Source organism: Trichosurus vulpecula, chromosome 2 (genome assembly GCF_011100635.1).
Source record: "Trichosurus vulpecula isolate mTriVul1 chromosome 2, mTriVul1.pri, whole genome shotgun sequence".
NCBI lineage: Eukaryota > Metazoa > Chordata > Mammalia > Diprotodontia > Phalangeridae > Trichosurus > Trichosurus vulpecula.
Genome location: NC_050574.1, coordinates 12,328,896 through 12,347,130, shown reverse-complemented (window position 1 = coordinate 12,347,130; position 18,235 = coordinate 12,328,896). Strand labels below are relative to the sequence as shown.

The following is an 18,235-nucleotide window of genomic DNA, read 5'->3' as shown; positions in this document are numbered from 1 at the left end:
ATGGGGTTTGAGAAAGTCAGAGACCAACTCACATACCCACAGATTGGAGTTAGGAGCACTCAGCAGCATGGACCCACATGGAGATGGAGTAGTGCTCAGGGGACAAGAGTTCGGGTCTCATTTTTATAAGGTTTGTGTGGGGGGAAGACTAACTCTTATCTATTACACCTTAGCGGGTAGTTCATTAACATATCCATTTTATCTCAAAGTAGTCAGCAACATTTGGTGTCCTGCTGGTTATTCTGTGGCTGTCTAGAGCTTATCTGAAATTTTCATAGGACCAAACGTCCTTGACAGCAAGCCCTAGAGCAATTGCCCAGTTTTAGCACATAGTCTCACAATGTAACTTTTAGTTAATATATGATAGATACGGCTAATTATGCTCCTTTGACCTTGGAGGCAGTCTGTACATGATTTCAGGGTTCCTCTTTGCAATCTCACTTCCTGCTGTTGTTACTTTGTACTGGCCACTTATGAACTATACTAACTAGAAAGTTGGGTGGTTGGGAGTGCAGAACAATATACAACTTTAACACATGTAATGATAATCAACTGTGAAAGACTTGTCTACTCTCATCAGTACAATGATGCACAATTCCCAAAGGTCTCATGATGAAAAATGCTATTCACTTCCAGAGACAGAACTGAGGACTTCATGGTACAGACTGAAGCAATTTTTTTTATTTTTGCCTTTTAAAAAAATTCAACATGGCTAATATGGAGATATCTTGTAATTCACATGTTTAATGTCCTATACTGCTTACCTTCTCAATACATAGAGGGGCTGGCAGGATAGAGAGAATTTGGACCTGAAAATTTCTAAAAAGAATGTTGAAAAACCTTCTGTCTACTCCCTCTGGGTCACATAACTCTGCAGGACACAGATAGATAGATAAATAGATAGATAGATAGATAGATAGATAGATAGATAGATAGATAGATAGATAGATGGATAGATGGATGGATGGATGGATGGATGGATGGATGGATGGATTAAATAGACAGAGATGATAGATAGATAGATAGATAGATAGATAGATAGATAGATAGATAGATGGATTAGATAGACAGATGATAGATAGATAGACATAATTCATATATGTATATATGTATATGTAAATATGTCTCTGGGTACTGAAGAATACACATGTTCATCATGTACCAATTACATGTTTCACAATCTTGAGTGGATAAAAACACTGCAGCATGGTTTTCTTTTTGAATCCTGTGTTGCCTTATTCAGACTGTGGCTAAAAAGACTGAAAACCTTTGAAACAGGATCAAAGGAAATAGTATTTATAAGATGCCTGGAATACAGAGGGTGCCATATAACCACCCACGGCCACCTTTCCAGTCTGCTTACACCTTCCTACCCTCCATCTCCTCTCTGACCCAGTGACACTGACCTAGCAGATATTTGGATAAGACCCTCCTTTTCCTGTCTCTGTGTCTTTTCGGCTAGGGGGTAGAGTAGTTAGAGCACCATGCCTGGATTCTTGAAGATCTGAGTTCAAATCCACCCTCAGACACTAACACCGTGACTGGGCAACTCACTTGAATTCTCCTCGCCTGTTTCCTCATCTGTAAAATGGGGATAATAGCACCCCTGCTAGTCATGGTTGCTGGATCAAATGAGATAAATGTAAAGCACTTAGCACAGTACCTGGCACATAGTAAGTACCACATAAAGTTTAACTATTGTAATTTATAATCACAAACCAAATAAGAGCACAGCCATACTATTTAAAGACAAAAACAACTGCCCATGTCTCTCAAGAATTTGAAGTCAAAGTGGAAATGGAAAGAATTCACCAGTCACCTCTGTCAAGTAACTACAAGGATCATCATGGCCAACACCCAGGGCTTTATGATCAAAGAAAAAATACTTCAAGCATCCAGAAAGGACAAATTCAAACACTGAGGAGCCATAGTTAGGATCACACATGACTTAGCAACCACTAGGACAAAGAAGCAAAAACCTTGGAACACTCTAGAAGAAAAAGGATATTTGCTTAGAACCCAAAATAGCTTACCCACAAAAAAGAAGTATAATTCAACAGATGGGAAAGATGGCCCATTAGCGAAATAGAGGGCTTCTGACCATTGCAAAATAAAAAGGCAAGGCAGAACAGAAACTTTGAAATTCAAAGACTAGAGTAAAGAGAAACATAAAAAGGAAATACAAATAAAAAAATCATTCACTAAAGAAAGATGAACTTACAATATAATATGGGGACTTGATACATGCTTTCCTTCTGAACCTGGATCATCATCAGGGGTGATAAAAGGAATTAGATGATCTAGGAGTAGGTCTGTAATGTCCTGGTGATCTTAAAAGAATGGAAAGGGAAGGAAAGAGGGACCCAGTGGGCTGGAGAAGAGTAAGGAAAGAGGTTAGGAAAAATTTTTTCACAAAAGGAAGATGAAAAGATAGAAGTCTATATCACAGAGGAGGATCAAATGGGGTGAGGAGCTGAAATTTAAACCTCTCTCATCTAAACTGAACAGCGGAAGAAAGAACTCAAAACACACGCACAGATTTAGGTACATAAATACATTCCATGAAACAGGGAAACAGAAGAGAAAGGGGAAAAAGCAGAATGGGGAAGGAAGGTAGATGTGGGAGAGACTGATCCTAACTACAACAGAACAAAGGTTGCAGAAAAATATTTATCACTTTCTAGGGGGGTGAAAAATATAAGGGATGCTCATCCACTGGGGAATGGCTAAACAAGTCATGGTAAATTAATGTACTGAAATATAACTATGTTGTAAGAAAATATGAAGGGAATAGTTTCAGAGAAACCTGGGAAGATTCTATGAACTGAACCAGTGAAGAGAACCAGCTAAAAACTTTATATGAAAAAAAAGAACTCTGAAAGACTGAAGAACTCTGATGAACAAAATGACCGACCATTATTTCAGAGTACAAATGATAAAATATGCTATGCATCTCCTGATAGATAAAAAAGTCATAATCCAGAAGATTTTTTTTGACATGAACAATCTACTAGTCATAGAATTTTTTAAATTGTTAGTAATTTCCATTACTGATTACAGATGTAGAACATAATTATTATGATTGTCCATAGTTTGTATTTCTTCCTCTGAAAATCGCCCGTTCATACTTCTTGACATTTTTCCACAGCACCCATTCTTTATGTACTTGAATATAATGTGTATCTGTTTTTCTTGGATGTGAAGCCTTTAGCAGGGAAACTGTCTGCAATGTTTTTTCCCAGTTAATTGTTCCATTTACATTTCAGATGCATTGGAGTATTTTTTTAATGTGAAGAAAATGGCCTTTTCTGTTTTCTGTAATACTCTCTATCCCTCACTTGATGATGAACTCATCCTCTATTCAAAAATGAAAAAATATATCTTCTTCATTGTTCTAGCATTATATTTGAAGGGACTTTTATTTCTATATCGTGTATCCTTTAGAGCTCATCTTGGTCTGGTGTGAAATACTGGTCTATACCTAGTTTCTGCCAGACTGATTTCCAATTTTTCTATTATTTTGTAATGACCAGTAAATTCTTGCCACATAGGTGGTGTCTTTGGATTTACTGAGCCCATTGTTACTATACTCGCTTAAAAAATATATCACGTAGCTGATCTACTCAGTTTCTCAAGCTCCAAGCTGTTGTTCCTTTCCCAGAAATACAGAGGTAGAGAGTATTTCTGAGGCAGAATTTGAACCCATCTTTCTGGTTCTAAAACCCAGTGCCCTGATACATGTAGTGCCTTCTTCTACCCTGTTCAGAATATAAATTTGAATGGAAAGTGACTAAACTGTCCACATACTTTAGTCTACTGAGTCCATGAAATACATTAGCTAACTTTCTGTTGTAATTCAATATTTGCAAAGCTTTTTACAAATATTGTTTCCTTTGTTCCTCACTTTAACCCTAAGAGTTGCTGTTCTTAGCCCTATTCTGTGGATGTGGAAAATCGGGCGGGAAGAGGTTAAAGAACTTGCATATTAGAGACTGAATTTGAACTCTGATCTTGTGGTTCCAGGCGCAGCAAACTATCCACTGTGTCATTCTTCTAATTAAAGAAATCGTTGTAGAAAAATGTCCAATAAATATAAAAAAATATTTATACCATGACATTTTGTGTCACCAAAAGGACAAGAAAAAAGTGAGTATTAACCAATTAGTAAATGGCTAAAGAAATTACGGTGTACAAATGCTGTAGAATATTATTAAAGAGTAAGGACAAATAGGATTATAAAGAAAAATTTATTATATTTGTAGCACTTTTGGAACAGTATGAAATCTGGGATGTCTATCAAAGTGTATACTGCAAGAAGAGGCCTTCCCCCACTACTTAGATCCATAAGTTTTACCTCCAGCATGATTTCTCCAATGTATGATCATGCATGAGCTTTACATAAAGAGCTTGAGATTGACAAAAGGCATTGCATTTCTCAGGCTTCTTTCCCACATGAACATCCAGATGTCTAGTAATCTCCATCTTCCAGAGATATATATGTCCCCATTGAGCAAATTCATGAGGCTTCTCTCCAGTAGGAATCCTCTGATGTCAAGTAAGAGATGATCTCTGGCTGAAGGCCTTCCCCTATTGAGTCCATATAATACATCTGCCCAGAATGAATTTTCTGCTGTTAAACAAGCTCTGTATTCCATTTGAAAGCCTTTCCTCATTCATCAGAATAACATTTCTATCTAATAGGAATTCTCTGAGGGGAAATAGGGGATGATTGCTCTTTGAAGGCTTTACCACATTGATTACATTCCTAAGACTTCTCTCCAATGTAGCATCTCTGCCACAAGAAGACTGAAGTTCTTTTTGGCAAGTCTATTCACATTGATTACTTTCCAAAGTTTTCTCTCCAGTATGGATTTTCTGATGTATAGACAGAGTGGACTTTTTGTCAAAGTCTTTCCACATCTGTCTGAAAGTCTTTCCATGTTGACTCATTCATAATGTTTCTATCTAGTGTGGATTCTCAGATGGTTAGCAAGAGTGGACCTTTTTGTGAAAGTCTTTCCACATTGGTTACATTCATAAGGTTTCTCTCCAGTATGAATTCTCTGATGTTCATGAAGACTGTATTTCACACTGAAAGTCTTTCCACATTGATTACATTTGTAAGATTTCTTTCCATTGTGAATTTTCTGATGGGTCAAAAGATTGGCATTCTGTGTGAAAACCTTACCACACAGATTACATTCATAAGGTTTCTCTCCAGTGTGGATTCTCTGATGTATCAAAAGATTGGAATTCTGTATGAAAGCCTTTCCACATTGATTACATACATATGGTTTTTCTCCAGTGTGGATTCTCAGATGTACAGCAAGACCAGAGTTCTGTCGGAAAGCCTTTCCACACTGATTACATTTATAAGGTTTCTCTCTAGTGTGGATTCTCAGATGGTTAACAAGATGGGCCCTATATGCTAAAGCCTTTCCACACTGGTTACATTCAAAAGGCTTCTCTCCAGTGTGGATTTTCTGATGTATAGCAAGAGTGGGCTTTTTTGTGAAAGTCTTTCCACACTGATTACAAGCATAAGTTTTCTCACCCGGGTGAATTCTCTGATGATAATAAAGAGTGGACCTTGTTGTGAAAGTCTTTCCACATTGATTACAATCATAAGTTTTCTCTCCAGTGTGGGTTCTCTGATGAAGGTAAAGAGTGGACTTCTGTCTGAAAGTCTTTCCACACTCATTACATTTATAAGGTTTCTCTCCAGTATGGATTCTTTGATGAATAGCAAGAGTGGACTTTGTTCTGAAAGTCTTTCCACATTGATTGCATTCATAAGGTTTCTCTCCAGTGTGGATTTTCTGATGTGTGAAAAGATTGTTTTTCTGTGTGAAAGTCTTTCCACATTGATTACATTCATAAGGTTTCTCTCTAGTGTGGATTTTCTTGTGTGTCAGAAGATTGTTATTCTGTGTGAAAGCCTTTCCACATTGATTACATTGATATGGTTTCTCTCCACTGTGGATTCTCTGATGTATACCAAGACTGGATCTATTTGTGAAAGCCTGTCTACACAGATTACATTCATAAGGTTTTCCTGTAGTGTGAATTTTATGATATTCATTGAGCTTTGAGTTCTGGATCAAGGTCTTCCTACTTTCATTTGCTAAAGAAAGCATTCCTCCAGGATAACTTTTCTGATGTCCAATGATGTCTGAACTGAAGCTGAAGGCCATTTCCCATTGATTACCTTGATCCATTTGCACTTCAGGTTTCTCAGAACAATGCACAAAACCATTCTTTTTAGTAAAACGTTTCCTTTCTTCACTATATTGACAACAGTCATTTCCTGGGGTCATTTGCTTACATTGAATTTGGACTGAATGTTGGCAGAATCCTTTTCTATCTTTATCAAACTCACAGTGATTATTTAGACTTTTCTCTAACTTGATATCCCAGTCACAGATTTCTCTCAAATTGAAGTCACAGGGACCATCCTTTACAAATCTTTGCTGGTGAGATTCTTTCACAAAAATGCTCAGCTTTAAAGGAGATGTGGTCACTTCAAATCTGGTCTCTGCATCTGAAGGAAACAAAGAAACATATATACAGACAGACACAAACATTAAAAAGATCCTCTGCCTTCCATTGGAACAAAGTATATATTCTATCCCCCAGTCAAAAAAGGGGGTTTCAAACAATGGGCAGAAATGATTTAATTTATGAAGAACTTCACGGACAATGACATTGGATGCTCACAACAAACCTGTGACAGAGGACACATTCTCATTACCCTTTACAGCTGAAGCCATGAGCTCAGAATAGCCAAGTGACATGGCCAACATCCCTGTAGGAGACACTAGGACTACATGGCTTTTCTCCATTTAACTTCCAATGCTCCATTCAAATGACTTTTGTTGATTGTTCTTTTTAGTGTGTTGTGCTCAGGAAGGCCTTCTATTTGTCTATATTGACCAGTTTCCATGCACAATTACTTGGCCATGCGTTGTAAATCTCATGTGCTAAGCAGAGAAATAGGTTTAGACTTTTCACCTGTCATGGATTAGTTTTCAGTATTATAGGCAACTTTTTTTTACATTCTATTCAGATCCATTGATGTGGTATGCCATTTGCTGCATATATGCTAAAATGGATATTATTTCATCATCTACCATATCTTGGACCATAATGTAATTTTCCTGTTGATCCTTTTTAATCATATTTTTTCAATTTCCATGTCTAAGATCCCATCAGAACTGCCAACTGTATTTATTTTGTATTCACCAGAGGCCTAACATTCTCAGCTTAGCATAAGAAATTTACAAAGGATGACCAAATGATAGTGCTCAAAAATAATATGAATGATCTGAGGCGTAGTTTAAATGACTAGGGAGTTTCACAACACACTTGTTATTGGTCAAAGAGGTTCTAAGAATAAAAGATCTTGGGAAACATTGCTCAGGAGTCACCATTGTTCATTGCATTGATCAAGGTTGCTACAGTATAAACTATTCCACTGGTTCCATTCACTTACCTCTGCATCTGTTAAGACAAACCTTCCTAGGTTTCTCTGAAACTATGCCTTTTATCATTTCTTAAGGTCAATTATCTTCCATTTATTCTTAAACCATCATTTTATTCTGGCATTTCACATCTTTGTTTCCATTTCTTTGCAACAATAAGAAAATAGGAGCTATAATTTTGGCTTATGGCTATGAGTCTTTTCTCTCTTTCTTGAATCTCTTTAGTTGACTGGTCTCCTAGTGATTATCAGTGGATCAGAGGGCATCGAGGTGTGTTGAGTCTGGGAGCAGAGTTCCAAACTCTATTACAGGATAACACCCCTTCATTTCTTTTTTTTCCCTTTTTAAAAATTGTTTATTTAATATTTTTAGTTTTTAGCATTGATTTCCGCAAGATTTTGAATTACAAATTTTCTCCGCATTTCTACCTCCCCCCCCCACTCCAAGATGGCATGTATTCTGATTGCCCCATTCCCCAATCAGCCCTCCCTTCTGTCACCCCACTCCCCCCCATTCCCTTTTCCCTTGCTTTCTTGTAGGGAAAGATAGATTTCTATGCCCCATTACCTGTATATCTTATTTCTCAGTTGCATGCATGCAAAAACAACTTTTTTTTTGAACATCTGCTTTTAAAACTTTGAATTCCAAATTCTCTCCCCTCCACTTTCCCTACCCACCCTCCCTAAGAAGGCAAGCAATTCAACATAGGCCACACATGTATCATTATGTAAAACCCTTCCACAATACTCATGTTGTGAAAGACTAACTATGTTTTGCTGCCTCTTATCCTGTCCCCCTTCATTCGATTTTCTCCCTTGACCCTATCCCTTTTCAAAAGTGTTTGCTTTTGATTACCTCCTCCCCCATGTGCCCTCCCTTCTAGAATCCCCCCTTTTTTATCTTCTTCCTCCTTCTTTCCTGTGGGGTAAGAAACCCAAATGAATGTGTATGTTATTCCCTCCTCAAGTCAAATCCAATGAGAGCAAGATTCACTCATTCCCCCTTCCCTGCCCCCCCTTCCATTCTAACACAACTGCTTTTTCTTGCCACTTTTATGTGAGATAATTTACCCCATTCTATCTCTCCCTTTCTCCCTCTCTCAATATATTCCTCTCTCATTCCTTAATTTGATTTTTTTTAGATATCATCCCTTCATATTCAACTCACCCCGTGCCCTCTGTCTACAGATATATATATATATATATATATATATATATATATATATATATACATACACATATATATGCATATTCCTTTCAGCTACTCTAATACTGAGGTCTCATGAAGTACACACATCATCTTTCCATGTAGGAATGTAAGCAAAACAGTTCAACTTTAGTAAGTCCCTTATGATTTCTCTTTCTTGTTTACCTTTTCATGCTTCTCTTGATTCTTGTGTTTGAAAGTCAAATTTTGTATTCAGCTCTGATCTTTTCCCTGAGAAAGCTTGAAAGTCCTCTATTTTATTGAAAATCCATGTTTTGCCTTGGAGCATGATACTCAGTTTTGCTGGGTAGGTGATTCTTGGTTTTAATCCTAGCTCCACTGACCTCTGGAATATCGTATTCCAAGCCCTTCAATCCCTTAATGTAGAAGCTGCCAGATCTTGGTTTATTATGATTGTGTTTCCACAATACTCAAATTGTTTCTTTCTGGATGCTTGCAATATTTTCTCCTTGATCTGGGAGCTCTGGAATTTGGCGACAACATTCCTAGGAGTTTTCTTTTTGGGATCTTTTTCAGGAGGCAATCGGTGGATTCTTTCAATATCTATTTTACCCTCTGGTTCTAGAATATTAGGGCAGTTCTCCTTGATAATCTCTTGAGAAATGACATCTAGGCTCTTTTTTTGATCATGACTTTCAGGTAGTCCAATAATTTTTAAATTCTCTCTCCTGGATCTATTTTCCATGTCAGTGGTTTTTCCCATGAAATATTTCACATTGTCTTCCATTTTTTCATTCCTTTGGTTCTGATTTATAATATCTTGATTTCTCATAAAGTTACTAGCTTCCACTTGCTCCAATCTAATTTTTAAGGTAGTATTTTCTTCAGTGGTCTTTTGGACCTCCTTTTCCATTTGGCTAATTCTGCCTTTCAAGGCATTCTTCTCCTCATTGGCTTTTTGGAGCTCTTTTGCCATTTGAGTTAGTCTATTTTTTAAGGTGTTATTTTCTTCAGTATTTTTTTGGGTCTCCTTTAGCAAGTCATTGACTTGTTTTTCATGGTTTTCTCACATCACTCTCATTTCTTGTCCCAATTTTTCCTCTACTTTTCTTACTTGTTTTTCCAAATACTTTTTGAGCTTTTCCATGGCCTGAGATAAATTCACATTTTTCATGGAGGCTTTTGATGTAGGCTCTTTGACTTTGTTGAGTTCTTCTGGCTGTGTTTTGGTCTTCTTTGTCACCAAAAAAAGATTCCAGAGTCTGAGTCTTAATCTGAGACTGTTTTCACTGCCTGTTCATGTTCCCAGCCAACTACTTGACCCTTGAGCTTTTTGTTGGGGTATGACTGCTTGTAGAATAGAGAGTACTTTGTCCCAAGCTTGAGGGGCTGTGCTATTGTTTTCAGAGCTACTTCTACACAGCAAGCTCTGCCACACCAGCACTCCTTGTCCCCCAAGAACTGCCAACCATGATTGTGGCCCAGATCCAGGCAGGGCAAAGCAGGCTTTGTACTCCCGCTCTAATCCACTGCTTAATTCCTCCCACCAGGTGGGCCTGGGGCTGGAAGAAACTGCAGCTATAGGTCTAGAAGCAGCCTCGGAGCTGCACCACCTCTGCTACCCCCAGGGCAGTGGTGGACCACAAACTCCTTTCATGCTGTTCCAGCAGCTTTCCCCACTAACCTTCTCTTTTGTCTTTGGTGTTTGTGTGTTGAGAAGTCTGGTGGCTACCACAGCTCACTGATTCAGGGCGCTAAGGCCTGTTCCATCTGGCTCCCTCTCTGGTTGGTCCTGGTGCAGCCCCGTGGTGGGCTCCACTCCGCTCACAGCTCCATGTGATAGACCCTTCCCAGTGACCATCCAGGCTGTCCTGGCCTGGAGCCCTGCTTCCCTTTGCTATTTTGTGGGTTCAGCAGCTCTAGAACTTGTTTAGAGCCATTTTTTATAGGTGTTTGGAGGGACCTGGGGAGGAGCTTAAGCAATTCCCTGCTTTCCAGCCGCCATCTTGGCTCTGTTCCTGACATCCCTGCATTTCAATGCTGTGGGAATCTTTGATTCAAGGATATTTCTTATACACAACATGTAGTTGGGCTCTGCTTCCTAATCATTCTGCTGGCGCCCTCCATTATTATGAGTATATTTATCCTATGCATACGTGGTAACAATAATTAATTATGTTTTCTCTATCATATCCTCTTTGTTTCTCCCTCAATCTTTAGAAATAAAAAATAGATGGGGAAGAGGGGTGCGATCAACACTAGTAATTTAGAATAGAAATGACATGATCTTCACTCCTCGCCCCACCTTGTCACCCATCCATTCTTGTCCTAGATGATTGGTTGTAACACTATTCTAAAAGTCTCCTGTCTTTATAATCTCCTGTACTTGAAACATCCTCTATGGCATAAACATTTTCCACCTTGAGGCAGCTGGGTGGCACAGTGGATAGGGCACTGGACCGTAAGGCAAGAAGACTTCAGTTCAAATAATGACTCAGACACTGAGTACCTCATTGTTACAGACAAGGAACTAAAGCAAACAGGGTTAATTGACTATCCCAGGATCACACAGCTACTCGATGTCTGGTGCTGCTGCTGATTTTGAACTCAGGAAGATAAGTCGTCTTGCTCCTAGGCCCAAAATTCTATCCACTTGGCCATCATAACAGGTGCATAATAAATGCTTGTTGACTTGAAGAAGGTCTAGGAAAGACCTCATGTGGGACATCTTCAGCCCTTTTGGTGTGTTTTCAGAAGGTTTCCATGCCCCAAAGTTCTAAACAATGACTTCTAATACGATCATAGATTTATAATTAGATTTATAGATATATAACTAGAAGAGAAATGAAATACCCTGGGGTCTGACCTTTTAATTTCACAGATGCAAAAACTAAGTCTCAGAGGTTCAGTGATTTTCCCTGCATCATATTCCTAAAAAGCATTGAAAAAGAATTCCAAGTCAGGTTTTTCTGCCCTAAGCCTAGTGTTCCCTTCACTACAACACAGATGTTTCTGTTATAACAACCCTCATATACTTACTTTTGTCTCACTCACCTGGACAGGAGTTCCTTGGGCCTTTTTGATCCAAGATCCATGGTGTTTCCCTGTCCTCAAAATGAGAGAGCAAATCTTCTCTGAGAACCGGAATTCCTGGCCATGGGGAATAAGGAAGGGATGAGGATGGAGAGAAACTTAGACTTTTCTCCTCTTTATGTCCCTGTTTATATGCAAAGACCACAGGATGGTTCCCAGGACTACTAATTAGGACTATTAGTGAGGAAGACCCTCCTCTGAGAGCAAATTCAGAATTCCTAGGGGGAGTTGTGCTTACCCAGGGAGAGCAGGTTCTGGGAGTTTTCCAGCATCACTTCCTTGTACAGCTTTCTCTGAGAATGGTCCAAGAGGCACCACTCCTCTTGGGTGAAGACCACAGCCACATCCTTGAATGTCAGTGACTCCTAGCCATCAAAATTCATAAAACTTAGAAATGAAAGAGACTGAGGAATTCGTCAAGCTCAACCCTCACCAATGTACAGGAAGAAACTGAAGCACAGAGAAGGGATTTCCTAAAGGTCATATGATTTTTGAGTCTTGTACTCAACACTTAAACCAACAGTCATTAAAAACCCAATGGGTAAAGGAGAAAAGGAATTCATGTTTGCAGTTGGAATACAGCTTGCAAATATCTTCCTATGAAATTTTTCTCCTTACTGTAATCAGGGAGAACATTTGTGTTCTATCAGTGCAGAGGAGAAAGCAAGAAGATGATGTGAAATCTTTTCCTCACCAGAATTCTCATTGTCATATGTTAAGAAAATCCTCTAAAGAGTTTGTGAGAAGCTGGCAAGTACTTTTTATTCTGGAAGTAAAGACATTGCCTGTGATCACTGAAGAGAAAGCAAAGAAAAAGGAATAATATAGTTAATTTCCTAAAAGCCTGAAATATAATCTTATCTACATGCAAACATGAAGAAGATTCTTTTTTTTTGGAGTGGGGAAGGCAGGGCAATTGGGGTTAAGTGACTTGCCCAAGGTCACACAGCTAGTGTGTCAAGTGTCTGAGGCCAGGTTTGAATTCAGGTTCTCCTGATTCCAAGGCTGGTGCTCTACTCACTGAGCCACCTAGCTGCCCCCAAGACTATTCTTGAGAGAGAGACAGAGAGAGACAGAGAGAAAGAAAAAAAGAAAGAAAGAAAGAAATTAAAAAGCTGGTCTGTGCTGAGCAGCATGAAATAGTTACCAGTCAAGTGAAGAAGAGTTATTTACAGTTATATCAAGGGCTTGAGGTGACAATGGATAAGATTTGTCACAGCCAAAACATCTTATATTTTGTTCTATGGATGTTTTAAGTTGTCAATGACAAATATTTATTATGTTTCATTTTTCATTTTCCATTAGATAGAAATATAGTAACTCTGATGGGGAAAGAAGGGTTTTTTCATTTAGTAAAAATGTAGTATTTCATCACCTGGTGTTCGAGATTGAGCTAATTCATGAGAAAGACCTTGCCAGTTTATGAGCAATAAATAAACTAAACATACCCCTAAAACTTTAGGACACTGGAGAGCAAGAGCCAGGATAATAGCTTAAGAGATAGACTGTTGGATTAAATAGAAGAGATTTGCCCGAAGTGAAAATGTCTTGATACTTGAGAGTGGTCATTTATTTTTCTAATCTTCTACATGTTGAATATGTTTGGCCAATATTTCCTTATTTGATGCTCTCTCATTTCATTATCTGACATTTCCATATTATGAATTATGTATCATTAATTTCTTTTTCAGAGGCTCTGTTACTTAGGAACAATTCTCAATCATGTGGATAATATCTTTTCACTTTCATCATTTTTATTTCTTCATTAACACATAATTAATGCTTTTTTCAAATTTATATTTCTTCTTCATTTCTAAATTACTTAACTTCTAAATAATTAAGGCATTTATGTGTCTGTCCCCAGTTTTTGAGATTCTTAAGAATTTACAAGTCTTTCCTTATCACTAAGGTCTCTTGAGTCACAATTCTTCATTGCAATCAACAATCTTGCTAGCAGCTCCTGTGGCTGTGTAAAACCAACAACAACCAGCACACAGAAGGCTGCTAACACAGGTTCTTTTGATCTGCTTTACTAAGGAAAGTAACATTAAGGGGTTAACAATCTTACTTAATCCAACATACAACTATCATTCACTTAGTTCAAGAGGAAAAGCCAGCAACCTGAACTTCAGAGCAAGTTACAAACAAATTACAAACATACACAATGTAATGAAACCAAGTCACAATTCATAGTTACCAGGAAAGCATCAGCATCTGGGTTTGCAAGCCGGAAGGCTCTTAACAGCTGCCCAGAGTCCCATGCCACTCTTCCAGTGACTGAGAGCCCCAAGGGAAGATGCCAGCCTCTGGAGTTTATATATTCTGTTCAGGGTCAAAGGGCATCACACATGCGACTCACCCACGTGACCTAAAAGTGTCACAAACCTGAGACTCAAACCCATGCAAATCAGGCTTTCCCTTGAGACAAGGAAGTTATCAATGATTCCTAATTTAATCAAAGAAACAGAGGCCCAGAGGCCGGACTCATCAAAAGCACTTGATTAAATAAGTGCTAAAAGAGAAAACAGTAAGAAAGTCCCACCTTAATTAATATTATAGGCATCTATGCATATTGTGGGCTCTCGCTAGAGGAAGGTGATACTTTTATTGATTAATAATTCTTCTCCAGTTGATTCTATAACACGCAACAGAAGCTACTGCAAACCTCTTCCTTCTCAAACCTCCCACATACATCCTTCACCACCATAGGGTGAGGCCATGAACTCCAAGCTTCCTTTTAAGGAGGGAGCTCAGCTCATACATCTCCTGAGTTCTCACCTGATGCTACTATCTTTGGACTTCTCTGAAGGCCATCTCCACATTCTCCAGGAAGCTTACTGTTAGGACAGCATCCTCCTGTGACATCTTAGCAGCTTCAGTATGCCACTTCATCACTACCTTCTGCTCTCTGATTAGAGGGTGGAGCCATGAACACCAAACTTCCATTGGAGGAGAGGGCTGAGCTCAGACATTTCTTTTCTCACCTGGCTGCACTACTATGGGATTTTTGACATCTCCATCATGCCCCAGTGCCTCCCATGTTTTCCCCTGTACCCTTTATGTCTTCTTTTTGTGCGTTGTCTTTCTCTTTTGATATCTGAATGGTATCAGCCCTTACCACAATGGCTGGCATGTTGAAAACAATAAATATTTACTGGGAGCCAGGGTAACTTACCCAGTAAAATTAAATATAATTCTGAATGAAAAAAACTGGACTTTTAACTAACTGAAAGATTTTCATATATTTGTGACAAACAAATGGGAAATTTGACACACAGGATTCAGCAGAAATATAAAGGAAACATTAAAGAACAATTATTAAGGAAGGCCAAATTGTTTACCTTTTATATTTCACAGTGTTATCAGTATTCTTATGACTGTCATCATTATTTGTGTAGTTGGACTGAGCCGTGATGGGGTCATTCTAAAAAAAAGATTCTTTTTTTTTTTTTTGGCTTTTTGGCAGGGCAATTGGGGTTAAGTGACTTGCCCAAGGTCACACAGCTAGTACATGTGTCAAGTGTTTGAGGCCGGATTTGAACTCAAATCCTCCTGACTCCAGGGCTGGTGCTCTACTCACTGCACCACCTAGCTGCCCCCAAAAAAGAAATTCTTATAAATTTGATTAATTGGTCATTGTTTGGGCCCAGAGTGGCTCAGAGTAAATGTAACGAGCAATTGTTTCAGTTCTGGCCAGAAATCCTGAAGGTCTTCCCCTCCCAGACTGATTCTTTTTGACTAGGTAAAGAGGCCATTCACTGCCTCATTTTTTACTTCGCCTTAATCACTGAATGGGTATTGCCTCAGTCAAACCTTAGCTTAAAAGGGCAAAGGTGTTCCACTGCATCCTGGGCCATCTCCAGTCATTCTGATCCATATCTCACCACTGGACTCAGATGACTCCAAAGGAGTAAGTGAGGCTGGTGACTTTGCTCAGCCCTCCCTCACTTAAATCCAATTCACTTGCATCACCTCCCTGTTGTCACGGTCCTCTTCTATAACTACAGGACAAACAATAACAATTCCTCCATAACAAAAGAACTCTAAGGATTAGGAAGAATTCCAGGAATTCACATTTTTTGCTTAATCCAGGCAAAGAAGGCAAGTAACAAATGCTAATTAACTAACTGATAGGGAAATAGTGTATATTCAGTTTGTTTATTTGTTTGTTTGGAGGGGAGTCATGTTCTAATAGATTTCCTAAAGGCCTTTTAACACTGATTAGAATCTGATTTTCTTAAAAATAATGTCTGATTTCTCCAACTCTCCCACCCTCAAGGAACTACTTGATCTTACCCAAAACTATTTTGTGTAGTGTCTGGGTCAAGTAGCCCAGGAGGAAACAATATTTGTGAGTTTGGGTGTAAGAACTCTGGAAATGAAGGACATTTCCTCCTCAAGGTACGTGTCACCATACTGAGTGGTAATAACTGTAGTGTCCCTGCCTGGCTAGATCCTGTGCTTCCTAATCTGACTGTGGCTAGTAAATCTTTGCAAGATGATCAAAGAAGATAAAATTTGTAAGAGACTTGTAATAGAGAAGGCACCATCTAACTAGACCCAACCACCTTCCCATCTGCTTACACCTCACTTCCTGCTCCACCTCCTATCACCCACTGACACTGGCCTCCTGGCTGATCCTCCATGGCCTGAGTCTGTGCCTTTCTGCAGACTGTCTCTCATGCTTCTCCCTCCTCACCTCCACCTCCAAGCTTCCTTCATGTCTCAGCTCAAATCTCATCTTCTAAATCCCATCAGTTTTTCCTGGTCCCTGAAACTGCTGGCTCCTTCCCCTCCCCCCTACACTGTCTATAGCTGCTTACATGTTGTCTCCCACATTAGACTGTGAGCTCCTTGAAGGCAGGGATGGATTTCTCCTTCCTTTGTATCCACACAAGGTCTGAACAGTGCCTGGCACCTAGGAGCCACTTTCTAAATGCTTATTGACCTGACCCAGGAAATGGTAAATGGGAGGATTCAGAGACACCTGGGAAGACTTGTGTGAACTGAAGCAGAGTAAGTGGACCAGGGGGACTATTTCTGCTCTGACTGTAACATTGCAAAGGGAAATGGCTGGGGAAGACATCAGGGCTCTGCTCTGTCCAGACGGGAGAGTGTGTGTGTGTGTGTAATACAAAAAAGAGAGCAAACAAATGGTCTATACGTTACAGAGGATAATAAATGAAGTGGTTTTCTTGGACAATCAGGTGTGATGAGGGAGAACTCAAAGATCAAAACCCTGAGGGCTGCTAGTTGTGGGGGAAAGTTGTGGCTAGAGATGAAAAAGAAATAGTGAAACACAGAAGAGGGCAGGGCAGTGTTGTTACTACTGTATTCAATTTCATATGTATGTGTGTGTGTGTGTGTGTGTGTGTGTGCATTTTTTCTTTTATCTTTAAGGAACTGATATGTAAGAGGCATTGGCAGCTTCACAGACAATCTTCCGTATTAGTAGTAATGCCCACGTTTGCCAATGTTGGTCAAGCCCATGGCTGCACCGCACTCACCTGCCAGAGGGGTCTCTGGGGTTCAGGGGCCATTCCCTCAGGCTCCCTGCTTGGGCCAGGTCTTGGTCCTCTTCAGGCTGAGCAGGGGATGAGGGAGACGTCTTTCTCTTCACTCCCAAGGCAGGAGGCTGACCTACAAGGATTGAGAGAGGGTGAGACCCTTCATGGATTACAAAGCCTCTGGCACTGCCCTCAAGTAGAAAGTCCAACCAGAAGAGGAGGGCAGTGTTGTGGACAGGGTGACCACTTCCCACCCTCTTATTCCTTCTCTTCTGTCCCACTCCACTCTCCCATTGTTGGAAAGAGACCCAAGAGGCAGGAAGTGGCTTCACATCTCAGATGGAGGAAACCAGTCAGTGTCCATGAATTCTGAGTCTGAGCTGTCCCTCCCACTGAGGCTCTGGGCAAGGTCTGGAGGTTAGACTATGGGACCCCCTGGTACAGCAGGGGATGGTGCCCCAGGACACATGATGGGGAGCCTGGACAAGAAGCAGGGGCCAGGAGCTGGGCCTGGGAGGGAAGTGCGCTCCTGGTGGCTCTGGAGAACACTCACTGAGAACTCTGACAGGAAGGATGAAGTCCCCACACAAGGACAGCCAGCAGAAATGGAGCGTTGGGCAGGGCCCTGGCTTGCACCCACTTGGCTTGTTCCTGGGAGGAAGGGGGATCTCAGCCCCAAGAGCTCAGGCTCAGGGCTAGTCTGCTCTGGGCAGCTCCTCCCAGACCCAAGAGGCCTACCCTGTACTACCGCTGAGACCCCAGAAGCCTGGCAATTCCAGGACCCAGAGATCTGGGCTCCAAGGAGCCCAGGCTACCTGGAGGAGTAGTCCATGGCAGAGTTTACCTAGAAAAGGCTGGCCACTTAGGAAGCAGAAGAGATGGCAGGGGCCTTAGTGGGGCCAGCCCTCTCTGGGAGGGTCCTCCCAGTGTCAAGAGACCCTCCTTGCCTAGCCCCTGAAGACCCAGAATTTTTCTTTTCCTCTACTC

At 40.2% G+C, this 18,235-nt stretch overlaps 1 protein-coding gene across 1 annotated transcript in view; it reads right to left on the bottom strand.

Annotated features, from left to right (window-relative positions):
* Window positions 1-17,371, bottom strand: part of LOC118836248 (zinc finger protein 300-like) — a 32,893-nt gene extending 15,522 nt beyond the window's left edge. The window contains exons 1-4 of the mRNA XM_036743584.1: window positions 17,249-17,371; window positions 11,980-12,106; window positions 11,703-11,798; window positions 5,093-6,541 (exon numbers count right to left, since the gene is read on the bottom strand). Coding sequence (XP_036599479.1) covers window positions 5,093-6,541; window positions 11,703-11,798; window positions 11,980-12,106; window positions 17,249-17,281 — 1,705 coding nt within the window. The 5' untranslated portion in view covers window positions 17,282-17,371. The remainder of the gene's footprint in view (window positions 1-5,092; window positions 6,542-11,702; window positions 11,799-11,979; window positions 12,107-17,248) is intronic.
* Window positions 17,372-18,235: the final 864 nt, after the last annotated feature.